General features: G+C 37.3%; 1 protein-coding gene across 1 annotated transcript in view; it reads right to left on the reverse strand.

Moving 5' to 3' along the window:
• Positions 1 to 162: 162 nt before the first annotated feature.
• Positions 163 to 17,714, reverse strand: part of LOC145994807 (uncharacterized) — a 49,099-nt gene continuing 31,547 nt past the window's right edge. Inside the window, exons 2-6 of the mRNA XM_083131114.1 lie at positions 8,968 to 9,737; positions 7,669 to 7,735; positions 7,194 to 7,253; positions 5,013 to 5,116; positions 163 to 1,523 (exon numbers count right to left, since the gene is read on the reverse strand). Of these exons, the coding sequence (XP_082987240.1) occupies positions 1,295 to 1,523; positions 5,013 to 5,116; positions 7,194 to 7,253; positions 7,669 to 7,735; positions 8,968 to 9,737 (1,230 nt within the window). The 3' untranslated portion in view covers positions 163 to 1,294. The remainder of the gene's footprint in view (positions 1,524 to 5,012; positions 5,117 to 7,193; positions 7,254 to 7,668; positions 7,736 to 8,967; positions 9,738 to 17,714) is intronic.

The raw sequence follows: 17,714 nt of genomic DNA on the forward strand, positions 1-17,714 counted from the left end.
CTAAGAGCACAAAGAGGAAAATGAAAAGCAGAAGACTATTAGTTTAATCAAGCCACTAATGTAGTAATTGGGACATATCTATTGGGAAGTAGCAAAATTATTATACTAATGTTTTCTAAAATTAAGACTTGACAGTGATTTTCTAAAACACATGTATTTAGTTATACTAAGATGCAGTATTTACAACATTTCTTCCATACAGAAACAAATAAGACAATACGTACAAACATGAAAAATTGTAACACATGAATACAGTGATAAAAATATGACAAAGTCTATAGTTTCAACACACACACACATACATGCCCACACGGGCACGAATCCATTTGCAGCTGATGTTCACATTAATTATCTACAAAGATACAATTAATGTAATAATCACATTGCTTGCTAATGTGTACCATTATCCGCTCAAAAAACAAACATCTCTTGCAAGAATACATAAATGCTTAATACCACGATTGCATTTTTCGGGACTAGTTTTATTATAAAATTGTCTGCATTCGTTTAAGCTTTATAAATTGCTTATTTTGTTTTCCACATAGTCACAATTACGCGTATATTACATGTTTATATTTACATATGCTTTTATTTTTAATATATTAACAAGTAAATATGTCGCTGTTAATTCAGAGTACATTTATAGTAATTTATGTACACAATTCTGCCAAAATAATATACGAAAAATATACATTTGTTGCAGAATTTTGCCAAGTTAATAGAAAATGTCTTTGAACTTTAATAAAATTATTTCATTGTAGAAACTATGTACATTTTAAAGTGCTGAATGTGTTGACACTTGTGCATGAATAACTTTTTAAAGTTAATCTTTAGAAGTTAGAACTGAAGTTCTACAAAACTGTATGTGTTGGTAACACTTTCAAGAATGTTTTATTTTGTAATTATCCGGTTTCTACACACATTAAAATTTGGATTTTTATTTTATTTTACGGTTTTATGTCCTATAGTCATGAAGTATACTCTGTCTGTTGGACTATCAAGAATAGTGAATGAAAATTGTCAGCGTGTGTGACCTGTCCGATCAATAATCATCAACTTTGAAGTCACGAATTCACACAAGTCAGAACTCCTGCACGATTCATTTCAAGCGATTGTGGCGCCATCTGAAAATGGCGTCCAAGTTTGATTTTCCCCAAATGCTTCTGGAGGGAGGGGTAAAATCTCACCAATCAAGTGTTCCATCTAAGTAGCAATTGCACGGACACATGTTTGACTTACGAGACAACGAGTCTCTTTTGTGTTAATGCTTATATCAGTCACGAATCTTGAATTTTCAGCCACAATTGAGAGTCCTGGGTCTAGGCGTGATGTCCGCCTCTATCCTGAATCCTAGATCAGACCTCACGTGGCAGGCGCAGCAGGATGGTATCCTGAAGAAATCAGAGTATGGCTTCCCGTCGCTGTTTAAGGCCACCATCCTCCTGTAAATGTACTTCTGCTTGCAGACCGTCTTGTATCCCAGCGGGAAGCTCTCTGTGAACTTGCATATGTTGTTTTCCTTCCTGTGGGACAAGTAACAGGAGTGAAACAAACATCACATGATATACAGGGTGATTCAAAAGTCGCGCGACATAGGACAACTCCGTTATTTGTGCAGATACCGAAAAAACGATAGAGGGCAAAATTGTTGGACATATGTTTGAAATCATGACAGTAATGTTGCATTTGTATTATTTTCATTGTGTGCAGGAAACAAGAACAAAATTGTTGGAAAATACGTTTTAAATCATGACCGTAATGTTGAATTTTTCTGTGCAGCAATAACTAATAACAAGACTAATAAATGGTCCATCTGCTGTTGCAACAATTACGTTCATGATTTCCAACAACGTATTTCTTACACTTACGCCCTCTATCGTTTGTTCGGTATCTGCACAAATAACGGAGTTGTCCTATGTCGCGCGACTTTTGAATCACCCTGTATTTTATTCACTATGTTAATCAAATTATGTATATTTTTAATTACCGTGTTCTTAGCGTAAACATCACTTATATTCTGAGTCTCTGACATGACTTTTTTTTACAGTGCTTGGAAGTAACTAGTTACAAGTAACAGTTACTTTATGACCCATATTAAAAAAATGTACAAAGCTTCGTTTGAAGTTAAGTGACTACTCCTAACAAGGAAATGTTCGACCCCCAAATTGCCGAGGTACTCCCTGGATCCCTCTAGGGGACAAAAAGTACACACACACACACACACATAGCAGCGATTGAGAGAAACCGGTATGTTAGATGTTAAGACTTGTGTACCTGCAGCATAAGGAAAACACATGTAAGTCTTCACAAATTATTTTACTACAATTAATGATCGAGTTGTGTAATTTGTTTGCAAGAAAATTTCTAACAGAAACTGCAAGTGTGACTTGCAGTTACTTCTGAATCACAGGTAACTGTAACTGAGTTACTTTATAAAATGAGTAACTGTTACTTTTTTAAGCAAGCAACTGTAACTAGTTACATTTTAAAAAGTAACTTTCCGAACACTGACTTTTTGTTTGTGTGTGTGGAGAAACTTAATGGAAACATTTTTTTATTTCTAAACTATACAGTCCACGGGCGTAACTTGGGCCTAATTTTGAGAGGTCAGAATCAAACTTTAGGCCTAATTTTGAGGGGCATGATTAGACTTGGGGGCTAATTTTGAGGGGGCAAAATGATACCTGGGGCTTGACTTTGGGGAAAATGACTCGAAAAGTTTTCCATCTCATAAAAATAGCGTCCAGGATTATTTGCTAAATAGCCTAACTGTAACGTCTGCGAAATAACAAATATTACTCTTTATTGCATTGCTCCTGACATCCTTTAACTTGTAAATTTTAATAAACCTGGAAAGTGCAGGGGGGCAAGAGCCCACTTGCCAAGTTATGCGCCTATGATACAGTTAAATTTGTACCAGAACGATAACTGCATTTATAAAGATAGAAACTGAAAATTCAGTCCAATATTAAATATTTGGAAAAACTATTTATATGAGAATATAAATTATGCATTATGTTGGTTTATATTAATTTAATGTTTTATTCTGTTTTAATAATAGTAGTTGTAATATTTTTGTCTCGCAAAAGCAAAAAGTGCAGTCCCTTCGTTTTGCACCTGAATTCAGCAATGGCATCCTCTCGGGAAAAAGCAAAATATTTAATTCACCAAACCCCTTAAGCAAAGATACATGTTTGCAAAGTCTGAAATTACATAAAATGTTGTTTCTCCAGCAAACATTGACTCTTAGCATTGACGTCTTGCAGTTTCCCAGCGCGGTCCAGAATTTACAAGAAACTTGCGTAATGAACACGACCTTCATTAAGAACAAGGGAAAAGAAGATAATTCCCCAGATGACCTTCAAGGCTTGTCAATCTCCTGTTGTCTCAAGCGGGAACAATGCACGATCTCAAAGGTAAGAGATAGAAATTTGGTTTTGCTTTGCTTTGAGATTAGCAGCTGCTGCATATATGCAGCTGTTTCCACTAAATTGTTTAAAAATGACGCACCTGCTTTATCTGTTGGTCGTTGGTGATTTATCTCTAAGCACACTCATTTGGTTTTACTGACATTTCCTCATGTCACAAAGCAGGTTTTGGAATGCCATGTTAAGATTTTTCCTGCAGCTGAGTTAGAGGAAGAAATTCTGACTTGAACTAGACTAAGGGGTATTTTGCTTCTTCAAGGCCTTTGAGAGATATATATATTCATTAGTAGTTTCACACTTTTAGCATGTGTATTGTAGTTTTTACAGCAGAATATGAAGAAATATAGGATCATTGAAACTTGATTCAATAGCATGACCATGGAGATTGTTAGGAGATATCAGTGGTGTATTCTGAAAATTTGACCTGGTTTACCCCAACCATTCTTATTTATTCTATATTAATACATATTTATTATATAATTAAGTAGATATAATACGAATAAAATACCAATGCAGGCATGCAAGTGAAAAAAAAAACAGAAGTCCGACAACTTCAAATTTTTCGGCATTTTCTGCTTACATGAAAAAAGTTGTTTTGTCGGTGGTAAACCAAATAACATGGGAGAATATGCTATTGGAAGATACAGGCCTATCACTTCCCCCAACACCCATTTGGCGCAAATGTAATGTGTCTCCTCCTGGGATAATTAAATTGTTCTACGTAAAAGGCACAGCAGAACTACATATATTTCTGGAGGTGGGGGGGGGGGGGCAAGATTGTCATAAGAAATTTCAGGCGGGGCTCAAAGTGCTTTGCCCCACCGAAGTCTGCGACTGTGGTACAGGACGTTTTATATTCTCTAATCTCATAATTACAATTACTGGCAAGATACTTGAACAGGAGCCATTTCCTGCAATTCTTATGACAAGTGAGTATGTTACCAAACGTTTAGGAAGAACTCAGGTCACTTAAGGCATGCATTCACAACTTGAAATGTCAATAGTTCTAATAGTAGAGAGTTTGAATCTTTTTCAGACACAAAATTGATTTGATTCGAGTTGGTGTTTTAAGTCCACTTTATGCACAGTAAGGCTAATCGGGACTGGATCTACAGTTTAAAGTGGGATCCGAACCACCATGTGCCTCTACCGGGTATCGAACCCGGGATCCCTTGATTACAAGGCGACGACGCTACCACTTCGCCATCAGGAAGGCCCAGACACAAAATTGAAATTTGCAATTGACTTGGCAGTTTTACAGTGAGGTTACTTTGTTTCATAAAGACATAGCACTTTAAAAATTAGGATAGTTGTACTGTACGTACGGTTTTGCACAAATGTATGCACAATATATACAGAGTAACAATTTGGCTGTAATGGGTAAAATTTGATGTTGCATTCATACTTGCATTCAAATAATAATGATAATATGCTAGTAATAATAATAATAATTAGTCATCAAAATCACCTAGTACAATCACGGATTAAGAACTTCATTTATAGGTTTGGATTGTGTGCTTCGAATGAAGTAAAGGTGTAATTTACTCTAAGAACTAACACTCCTGTCTGAACTTAAATACTTACAAACACTTTTCAATTCTGACTCCTTGCTTGTAGTCACCCTGGTTGACAACGAACAACCACTTATCGTCATGATTCTGGGCTACTTTGGGGTAAATGACTAGTTCCTAAAATAAAGGAGAAAACAAGTGTCATTGATTATATTAGTCATGTAATGCACTTGAACATTACACTGCAGGACAATATTGTTTGTAAACTCGTATATATTGTGAATTCATAGTTAAGGTTGAATTAAATCTTAAAAGTTATTTCCTTAGGAAGGTTGGTGTAGCCTGGTTCAGTCCTGTTGTACACTGCAGAGGGCAAAGTCATTACAGAAATGACAGACAGTAATTCTATGAATGTTAACAACAATGATTCTTTATTAGAATGCAATGTTAACAACACTATCCATTGTTTGTTTCTACTGCTCACACCTATGTAAACACTGCGTTTCAAGAAAGTACTTCTTTTCTCTTTACTTCTTGTGGTGAATAATTTATTTCTGTCTCTGTGTGAATCGAGCTACGACAGGTGCCGTGGAGTAAGTGGGCAGCGCACCAAATCTGTAGTAAACTCACATGTCTGTCGTAGATTCGATACCAACAGCGGCAGAAAGAAATTGTTCTCTAGAATATGAGAGAAGAGTTGCTCTCTAGTAGACACACTACCCAAAGGATAACGTCCAATTAACATTGTATGTTAAAAACACAAACATTAGTAGCAAACAAAGATTTCATCGACAAAATTTTAGGGTAGCAGAAATTACTTTCATATCGATCCGCTTTATTCATAATAACTGATAGAATGTCTCTATCTTGGAAAAGTTATGAGAAAAATTCAACTTATTAGATTTCCGTAAATGCCAAGTACTAATTCTTCCATATCTTGCTTCGTATTACTGTAAAACTTGCACTTACTAATACTGTTATTATTATTATTACTGATTTCGGGATCTTTTAATCTATAGATTGTGGAAACCTAGCAACATCAATGAACTTCCAAGGCTGACACAGTTCATAACCCCAGGTGAAAGAAAGCATCACTCTGTTGTGGGACGACATCGTGTTGAGAATAGAGGTACCTAATTTCTAACACGTGAGACTGCATAATGCAAAACACCCAACAACGGGCAATTTCTTACAGCTGTTAACGGCAACAAAACAAGGTAAGTACGTTCTTCTTTTTATAGAGCCTAACGTTTTGTATTGCAGCTGGTACGTAAATAATGGAGATGACAATGAGGTGATGACGAGAGGTAGGATCGTGGTCCGGAAGGTCAATGACAAAATTTGTTTCTGCTATTGGAGAACACTTACGTAAATTTGGCTGCTGGTAGATTCGGACATGTCTAACGCACATTATTCGTGATTTACTCGATTCCGGACAGTGGTGTTACTTGTGGAGATTAGATGTTGCTTGTACTATGCTTCGTTTATATACGATTGCGAAACGTAAGCAAAAAACTCCAATAAATCGTTTTCAATACCGAAACAAGTTTTTAAAGTGATTAATGCTTTAGTTTTTTGTTTATTGTTAGAATTACTGAGATGTCTGTATTTACATCCAGAGTGAGAATTCCTCTCGCTGATTGATAACTTTTGGTACTTGGAGGAGAAACTATATATTCAATTTATATAATATCCCGATACTTCAAGAGAAGTTACTGGGAATCCTCGCCCCCTCTCCTACTGAAAATTTGTCAAATACCACACTGTTTACCACAATGGCATGCCAGAAAGAGGAAAGGGATTAAGGCTATATCTATTCTATGCTTTACCATTCATTATTTGTAGGAATGCTAGGTGAAGATGAGGAAAAAGGGGATAAACTACCAATGATCCTCCCAAGGCACGCCACTGATCAATTGCCCTGTTAGATTATTTGTTCCACATTAATTGACTCCTAGGGCCTTCCTTCTGTTTGACGGTGACAGTCTACCTGTGTTACTTACTATTACGAATTATATTTTTATTGTTCACTCTATCCATATATAACAGAAGGAGCTGTGGATTTTTTTATGAGGGGGGAAGGGGTAATGCCTTGAAAAAGTTCAGGAAGTTCAGTCTTTTGTCTGCATAGATTGATGGTAGAGGTTAAACTAATGTAACCTGCCCAGAGATGTGTTTTTTACATCCCTTTCTTGAAATTTAAGGTGAGGGTTTACGACATAATAATGTAGGTTTACCAAAATTAGTGTATTACCTCAGATGGGCAAAGTTCTGATTCTCCTGGATCCAGGATTCTTCTTGAAATCGTGTCAACCTAAAATGGGAAAAGTTTATTAATCAAACTGTTTTCTCATAAAGCTACAAGGCAATGTACCAACACGTTCATACACAATGATTTTGCTTAACATCCAAGTAGGAAGTTCGTATTTAGATTCCAGTTTGTTGTAGTCTGAATAAATTGAAACAATTCTAATTGGGGTACAACCAAAAGGCAAATACTCCTTCAGAACTACCCTGTAATTCCCAATTCAACTAATTACTGTATTTTTTTATGCAAGAAGATAGAATAACCAATAATGGATTATAGAGGGTGCTACGCTGATAAGTGTTAGGATTGAAACATTATAGTGCTCATACTGAGGCATATACACGTGAGATAACCGACATTAAATTGGAAATAAACTGATGCGTCACAGCAACGAAAGTAAATGCCAAATCAACATACTTACAAAATCTTCGTCCAGGAGTTCCTTGGAGAACTTGTCGTCAAGTTTGAGCACGTTCTGCACGTAGTTGCTGCAACGAGATTGTTCAAGGTTAGAGTTGAGAATTTCTAACTTAACACACAATGACAACATTGAAATATTGGCTGGTGTGCTGGTCGCTTTTTTACGAAAGATAAGCGGAATGAATAAAAGTGATTTTATTGTTAATTTTTTTTGGTTGCCAATTTTAGGGGGAATTGTTACTTTGGGTACACTGAGGATGAGTGATAACTAGGTGAAATTGAAGTGTAGTCTATGAAACAGTCAACAGAAATGATAGTTGTACAACATTTGTGACAATTGAATATGATTTTGTTCAGTGACAAGTGACAACACAAGAGAAATGAGTGTGGGAAAGGCGGGGCGGGATATATCACTAAATACTATACAAAAATGCACATTTGTGCTAAAACAACATTTATTTATGTAGTTTTTCGTTTGCTGGTGTTCCCCTTGCTATTACTTTGGCGCAGTCGCAGATGTTGCCAAGAGACAGAATGTTTGGATAACATATCCTGCGGACACATACTCTGACAGTGTGAGAAATAAAAATTCAACATAGTGCGTTTTTAAAATTTACATATGAACGGTTTACTTCATCAATATTAATCGTACGTATTTGTAGTGGATATGTTCATTATCCATCCGAAAATGATATCAAAGACCAGGTACATTTATACGGCATTACTAAAAATAAAGAAAGCGCGAAAGCTCTTACGGTTTCTTAGCTGTTTTTGCATGCACGTTGCATATTGACTTATCTGTCTATGAGTTATAAACATTGATAATATACAGAACAGCTGTCATTAATTTTAATTTTACAGCCTTAAATTTATGATTTCATACTAGCACAAAGATGGCGCTGATGTAGTAATGTTTCTTCCTTTTTCCTAAGCATCTAAAAACAGGTTAGATTTAAGCAATTGAATTCTACCTATGTCACTTTGTTTTTCTTGAATGTACACATGCTTAATACATATACTCAACAACTTCTATACTAATTGAGGCAGTGTTATGTTCCATATCAACACGGAAGGACTTTTATCATGCACACATATCTATATTTAGTTTTATTGCTGTTAATGTTACACTACAAATTAGTCTTGGGTGATCTTTGAGGTCTGATATCATTCAAATTTGTTGTTGTAAATAACCTAAAATTGCAGAAAAATTCCATAAAACATTCTCACGTTGTACAGTGGAATAAAACAGTTTTTAATCAATTTCTAGTGCAGTTGAATACTTGCCCTGAAGTTGACCTACCTTGGATAATTGGTAATATCCGTGCAAAACGTGCTACCGTTGGCACAGCAAGGTCCGTCCTCGCCCACTTGGGGGACAAAGCGTCGACTGTCGGGGAACACGATGCTGGAGTCGCTGTCTGGACGCTTCTCGGGTCTGTAACCAGAGGACGAACCCGCAGTCGATCTCTTCGGATGCTCCTGCTCTCTCGCGGAGCTGACGAACACGGGCTGGAAGGAAGAGTGTCGAGTCGACGACACCATCTGTCCTCTCGACGCGGCGACCGTGGAGTTCGAGGACGCTTGGTGGTTGCCGTTGGTGGTTTGCGACGGAACCCTCAACGTGGCTGGCTCGATGTCGTGCCTGGAGCTCGTGAAGGGCGTCGACGACTGCTGGTGCACGTTGACACCGCCGAGCACCAAACCGGGAACGTTCCCGTAGGAATCCACGCGTCTCTTCGTCTCGGCGCGATTGGAGCTTGGGAACTGCGGTGCGTACGTGTTCTCTTGGGCGCTGACGTGCGCAGACTGTACGTTGCTTGCAAGCACTTGTTGCCTCTCCCCTCTGCCGGGGTCCATCTTTCTGTAAGTGGCTTGAGAACCCTCTGATGCTGAATCCTCCACAGATCTGTACGAAGGACTCCTCACTGCTATGACACCCCATGCGTGTCCCTCATCTCCGGTGCCGTCGTATTGGTACGTTGGTGCAGCCTGTGCGTAATACGGATTCGTCTGGTACACAGCACCCTGAGGATAAGCCAACACACGCCACCCAGCACCGGCTACCATCACCTACGAAACAGAACAGAAATGGTACATTAGATACGAAACAAAGAACTGAATCAAGTGATGGAAAACAGGATTTGAGAAGAAAAATTTAGATAAGGATTGGAAATATCGAAGATTGTGACAAAATATCCAAAGGGATCAGAAGTACAATTTCAAAACGATAATTTAATCATGAAAATTCGATTTTAATTAATACGTCGGAAACTTAATTACATAATACTAGTATTCTCTATGCGACGTCACCTAGATGGACCCATCCTATATTTTCACCCTTGTAGAAAACAATGTATTTCTCTTTTATTCTCATTATCTCAATCTGTCTCTTCGCCAGAAGCCTTCGAAATCGAGTTCTTTACTAACATGTAAGGCAATTGAATTAAATGCATTTCCGATTGTAACTTATCTTGAAGGTTACATTGTACGTCATGCTCTAACTAAGGGGATTTCGTAACAGAAATAAAGACGAAACAAGGTTGACACTGCTGTGACCAATGCCACCTGTGGAACATCGATGACGTCAGAACAGCCTGTGAATTGCATTGAAAGGGCAACTTTTTCTACTCCATTAAGCACCTTCCGTTTTCTTCTCAATGAAACGACGAAATCCTTTTTAGGGAACTGGATGGTTATCTAAAAAATAATGTAAGTACGTTCAAGTAATTGGGGAAGAAGTTGAAATCAGTCTAAAACAAGAAGTTGAAAAACAGGTGCACAGAAAGGTAGGTATTACATCGCCTCCGAATTTGAATGTGATGTTAACAAGAAATTACAGGGGGGGTGACAGTTGCATAGAGAGATTAATAAATGTAGAGCATTGTAAGGCTTATAGTAACATTTGTACTAGTATTTATAAGAATTAATTTCATAAGAGTAACCTGTAAAATTATGAATTATTAAAAAAAATTGAACATCTCCACACAACTTCGGATCTGGTACGATACCTACGAACTCTACTTCAGACTCGAGGGGAAATGAATAAATCACAAGCCTTCAAATTATCAAATTGATGATTAGAGATGGAGATTCAATATAACAAACAGGTTGGGATCTGCTTAGACAGAATCTCCTGCACATTCGCAAGAAATTACCATTACATCTTGTTGCGGATTTGCCATAATTTTAGAGAAATAGTTGGTCATGTTCGTTTTATGTATTTGCTCGTACAAAAATATTGTTGAGTGAGAACTATTTGTCGTAGATGTATGCCTTTCTCTTAAAATTGTTCCTCTCAATAAAGGCTTCCACTCTATTGTAAAAATTATTACATTTTGTTTATATATTAGCGCTCCGTACACTTAAAAAATCATTTTATCAATTTTTCGGAGTCGTAAATATTTTAGAATTTACTCTTAAACAAGTGTGGCCGCGGTGACTAAGTCGGTAACGCGTCTGACCGCCATGCTTAGAGGTTCCGGGTTCGATCCCGGCCGGTTCAAATCCGGGAACTTTTCTAACGATGGAAGCGGCCCCGGCGCCCACCCAGCGTCGAATAACATGGGTACCTGGAGGAAACCCTGGGGGGTAAAGGCGGTCAGGGGCGTTATGCTGATCACATCACCCCCACTCACGACCGGTTCAAGACAGTGTGGGGCGTTACCCCCACACCCGCTATACGCCTTCATGGCGTGGTGCTAAGCGCAGGGGAACACTTTATCTTTGACCTCTTAAACTGTGAACTTTAGACAGAGAAAAAATGTTCAAAGAACGTAAAATTACCATAGAAATCATGCATTATGTTATATCTACTGTGAGAATTAAGCTTTTTGCTTGGGGGGGGGGGGGTAGGGTTCCTACTCAGTGGCGTATTTGTGGTTTCGTTTTGGGAGGTACATTTGGAGGGTATGCAAATTTGTATCAATGTAGTAAACTAAAGTATTTGCCTTGCGGTTCTAAGCTAGGTCATTAAATCTTGTAATATTTAAACGTAATTTAGGAACACTAAATTGTTTTATATTCTAAGAAACCCAAACTCATACATAGAATGAGCCATCAATCTAACAACACCGAAAACGTGACAACATTTCTATTGCCAAGTTCAAACTTAACGTCCATCTAACCTGCAAGTTTCTTGTGAACACTTTTGTAGATGCACAAAATGATCACTATGCCAAGTGAAAAACAGCCTGCTGTTGTCTGCTGGGTGAGGTTGGTCAGTTGTAGAATTGTGTCCTTCATTAATCCTCAAGCCTGCTTACTTTTCTGCAGGGAAATCTTTGATGACTGGACCGTTAATGGACACGAATATTTTATTTTCAATTATGTTTGTTACATAGCTAAGAATTGTTACTCTGTGTTATTTCCATTATCTTTGAGGGGGATAGAAACGTCCCTGGCAGGGATAAGAATAATTTTCTATTGCCGGGGGATAAAATTGCTTGTAGGGGGTAATCCCCTGCACCCCCGCCCGTTAATTCGAACACTGATTAAATCTGTAGCGGGGACACTGTTCCAAAAATTAGTAAAACAATTTGGCCCGCAGCAGCAAAACTGAAATTTGCAAATTTTTAACGAATTGAAAGATGCACGAGAAAAAGAAAGAGTCAGAACGTGGGTGTGGAGGGAACAATAATAGTTATAAGAGAGAAAAAGAAAATTCAGGCATGGTTCCCTTTTCTCCCAAGGTTACACGTGACGTCGTAGGTGGGCTTGACCAGAGAATCAAGGTTCCTTCCTACCCGTTACCCTTTAAACTTCCTCGAGGTCGGGAGCGACAATGCACAATAATTACACAAAATCGGTTTGGTACTGTTTACATAATTCTTGCTAATTACTGTTACATTTCTATGGAAACGAAACGTTTCTCGTGTCGAAGTGTTGCCGTGATTTCCGGATCAGAATCTCAGGTAAGTTATTTGAAATAGCCCTTGCATTACCTCATCATCCTTTGCAATGTTCAAGGTTATTGCAACATCTAAAAGCCTGGTTGCAAATCCTTACAAATCGTTCTTCCATGTTTTTTCTTGTAAATATATGCTTCTGTCCTCACATCTTCTTTCTACCATCAGCTCTCAAATTTGCTTGCATCTTTTCCTCTCAATCTTATCTCGCTTCCATCGTCTCGATAACCTAAAGTAGCAGAGAAGCGACGTGAAATAACCTAATTTAATCAATCTCGTTAGTAGTATGAAAGTATATAATATAAGGACACTTATAGCGTACAAAAGAAGAGGTTATTTGATTAAACAGCCCGATTTGCCTACACTTAAAACTATGGCAAGATGCCCTTATTCCCTATTTCTTCAAGTGTGATATGCTCTCAATCCCAAGAATCTTGAATCCTAGTGTAGAAAAGAAGAACCCTCAATAGACAGATTTGCCCACACATAAAACTATGTCAAGAGGGGGCATATAGCCCAATCGGCCATGTGTGTACATATTTAAATCTAAAGAATTTTGAATTCTAGTGTAGAAAAGAAGAACCCCCCTCAGACAGATTTGCCCATGTGTGTAAAAGCTACATCTCTCAGTTTGTTGTCCATAAACTTGTTAAAAATATGCCCCATCTTGATTTTGTTTTGACTATACTTAAAACTAGGGCAAAAATGCTTATATTCTCATCCTCTACAACTTACAGATCAATACAATAGGACAAGGGCAGGCAAGCAAATTGGTTTCATGTTTTTTCTAATCTTTGATCAGTTTCATGTCACGGCCAGCAATAAATTATGCACGCCTGGGAGATTTTATATGCTTGCATGCATGAGATAAAATCTACACTGTGCCCTTTCAGGGAAAATTCCCCATACATGCCATCATGTTATTGACTCCAAGAGAAATTCTTAGTAAAAAGAACATTGGCCTCTTGCATGTTGTCATATATGCCTGAATTGGATTCAGGTTTTGCCTTGTTCTTATAATATATACCCGAGTGAGACTTACAGAATATTCATTGCACAATTCAAAGTCCAACTTTGAATTGTATTTAGCTGATATAGAGCTCATAACTCCTGGGTTCTGATGCTCAATAGAATATGGACATAGTCCCATGGCTTATTGCCTTGTAAACAAGAGCTCTGGGTTTGAGGCCTGATAAAATGTGAGGCCTCCCCCCTGATTGCAAAGTGTTAATATTGTTGCCTTGTAAACAAGAGCTCTGGGTTTGAGTCCTGGTAAAATGTGAGGCCTCCCCTGATTGCAAAGTGTTAATATTGTTGCCTTGTAAACAAGAGCTCTGGGTTTGAGTCCTGGTAAAATGTGAGGCCTCCCCTGATGGCAAAGTGTTAATATTGTTGCCTTGTAAACAAGAGCTCTGGGTTTGAGTACTGATAAAATGTGTAAGATTGAAATACATGTGGCAAAATAATATCTCCACACGTGAGATTTTGAGAATATTCACTGCTAGTTGATATACAACTGATAGCTCCCAGATCTGAAACCTGGTAAAGTGTGTTGTACAACAGCATAAAAGAGCAAAATTATTTTATATTGGGGATCACCAGAGCCTAGTTTCTGCAGTTGTCTGGGTATAAAAGCACCAGCTCAGCCACTAACTGCTGTTATAATTGTTTTGGCATATTGTCCATAGTTCTGTTTTTTTTGGACCAAGAAATTTTATATTAATAAACAATAAAAATGCCAAATCAAAAATATTGCAATCAGTGTAATAAAAATATATCTAGTTCAAATTGGTCTAGGCACCGGCATATTTGTAACCCTAAGAAATGCAGAAAGGCCACAAAATTGTGTCCAAGATGCCATAAAATATTAAGCAAGGCATATTACAAAAGGCATAAGTGTACTTGTTATGTACAGTCATCAATATTGCCCTCACAACCATCTACATCTGGTCTGAAAAGGAAGCATGAAGCACCTGTTAATGCTAGAGCAGCAAAGCAGCCACGCTATGCACCACCTATCCATAGCAGTTTTGCTGGCCAATTAAGGGATCACTGTTTTAAATCAGAGCCAAGATGTGACATTAAGAATTTTTTGAACAGTATAAATCCTGATGTGCAGGCAATTCTAAATGCACAAAATGGCTCTTATAAGCTGTCCCTCAAATTGTTTACACAATATAAGAAGCCAAATGGCACAAAATTTACAGAGCCCCACATAACAGAAACTGTAGCTGTATATTCAAATGCAAATTCAGACAAAATAATAAGCAGTTTGATAGATCAATTGAATATTAAACACTCTGAATTTGCTGCAAAAGAGTCAGGATGGAGCCTATGCGGATCTCCACACAAGTTATATGTTAATATTTCTGAATTCAGCCCATTACAAGGATCTACATATCTGCCATTACCTGCCAATATTAAAAACAAAAGAGCCGTGGTTAACATAAAAAATAATGATGAGAAATGTTTTCTGTGGTGTATTTTAGCTGCTTTGTATCCCGTTTTAGATCATCCTGAGAGAATAACTTATTATAAACAATATGAACACAATTTTGATGAAGCAATGGAGGGCTTAGAATATCCAATGTATGTTCAGAATATTGATAAATTTGAAAAAAAGGCCAGGGATATCAATGGTAAACAATTATCTATTAATGTTTTTATTTGTTCTACTGGCCGTGGCAATTGCTTGATAGCACCTCTCAGAATCAGTACACTTGATGATGATTCTACTGTTCCTATTGATCTGCTCTTAATTGAAGGGGATGATACACACCATTACACTCTGATACATAATCTTGAAGCTTTAGTCAGAAAACAATTAGACAAATCTAAGACAATATTCAAGTTGTGCAGAAGATGTTTGACTGTATTTGATGGTAAAAAAATAATAAATGGGGTTTGTAAAGTGAATACAGAAATTGCTAAAAACAAGTTAATTGAGCATCTGAAATACTGTGGCAATCATAAACCTGTTCATATGGTGATGCCTGATCGAAGTGAAAAAGCCAATTTTAAAAAATTTCAAGCCTTGTTGGAACACCCAGCATATATAGTCTGTGATTTTGAGTCAAACCTGAAACCTCTTGCATTCTGTAGCCCAGATCCTGAGGAATCTTCAATTACATCATATCTATTACATGAACCTTCTAGTTTTTATTATGTGGTTGTATAGGATGGGGTTGTTAGTAAAGAATATTTATACATGGGAGCAGATGCCATCAAAGAATTTGCACATAGAATATAAAATGAGTGCCATGACATAGCATCTAATGTCTTATTAAAATCAAAACCCATGTTGTCTTTAACAGAGGAACAGATTGAAGATTTCAACAATGCAGAAAAATGCCCGGTGTGTGATTCTGAATTTTCAGATATAAATATCAAGGTACATCACCATTCCCATACAGATGGTAAATTCTTAATGGCCCTGTATAATAGCTGTAATATTAAGATCCAGAGACCAAAATGTGTCCCTATATTTTGCCATGGTGCATCCAATTATGATTTCCATCATCTGATCAGGTACGAGGGGTTTAACAAGCAGAATTTAAATATTTTAGCAGAAAATAATGAAAAATATATTGCTATTAGCAAAATAATTAAAGTTAATGGTGTTTCTATTCACTTAAGATTTCTTGATTCCTACAGAATTCTGTCTGCTAGCCTGGCTACACTGGCCAATCAATTATCTGATGATCAATTCAAAATCACATGTGCCTTGTTTCCAAATCAGGACCTGAAATTAATTAAGCGGAAGGGTGTATATCCATATGATTATGTTACAGATTTTTCTAAATTTGATGAGTGTTCTCTGCCACCACAACAAGAGTTTTACAGCAAACTCAGAGGATCTGGAATCACTGATGAAGATTATCACCATGCCCAATTGATGTGGAACAATTTAAAATGCCAGACATTTGGTGATTATCACAAGGCTTATTTAAAACTTGATGTGGCTCTCTTAGCTGATATACTGCAGGCATTCAGAAAATCTTCCATGCAAAATTATAAACTGGATCCAATGTATTTCTACAGTGCTCCGGGCCATGCAATGTTTTTAAACACTAAAATGCAATTGGATTTGATCCAAGATCAAGACATGTATCTGTTTATGGAACAATGTATAAGAGGAGGCATGGTGCAATGTTCTCAGAGGTATGCCAGAGCAAATAAGTATATTCCCAATTATGATCCAGCATTGCCATCAAATTATATACTGTATGTGGATGCCAATAGCCTGTATGGTTATGCTATGATGGATAAACTGCCATATGCAGGGCTTGAGTGGGTTGAAGATTTCAATGTTGAAGATCTTAAGGATTTTGATGACAGTAACTATGGCCTGTTCTTAGAGGTTGATCTGACAATTCCTGATAATTTACACAACACATTTTCTGATCTGCCCCCAATTCCTGAGGCTGAGTGCTCACCTGGCTCTAAACAGAAGAAATTGATGATGACTCTAGAGCCAAAACAGGATTATGTCATATATTACAAAAACCTCCAGTTCCTGATGAAACATGGTGTCCAAGTGACCAAAACTGGCAAAGTTTTGAGGTTCAGGCACTCAAGATGGTTGAAACCATATATTGATACAAACACAGAGCTTCGAACATCTGCAATGAGCCAATTTGCTAAAACTTTGTTTAAATTGATGTCAATTCTGTGTATGGCAAAACAATAGAAAATGTCAGAAAACATATTGATGTTAAAATAATTACTGACCCCAGCCGGAGCAAAAAATTGATTGCAAAGCCTAATTTCAACTACAGAAGAATTTATGATGAAAATATGGCACTTTTTAATATGAAAAAAACAAAGATTAAGTTTGATAAGCCTATTTATGTAGGGGCTGTGATATTGGAATTGGCCAAATTACACATGCTGGAGCTCTATTATAATGTGTTGAAGCCCTTTTATGGTGATTGTGTAAAATTGATGTACATGGACACAGATAGTTTTATTCTTGATATTCAAACAGAAGATGTTTATAAAAATATGTCACAGCCTGCATTGCTTGAATATTTTGATACCAGTGAACATACAAAGATTCAACCCCACAACAAAAAGGTGCCTGGCAAGTTAAAAGATGAGACACTTGGTGATGTTATTGTGGCATTTGCTGGGTTAAGGGCCA

This window comes from Lepisma saccharinum, chromosome 11, assembly GCF_977018435.1.
Source record: "Lepisma saccharinum chromosome 11, izLepSacc3.1, whole genome shotgun sequence".
Taxonomy (NCBI): Eukaryota; Metazoa; Arthropoda; class Insecta; order Zygentoma; family Lepismatidae; genus Lepisma; species Lepisma saccharinum.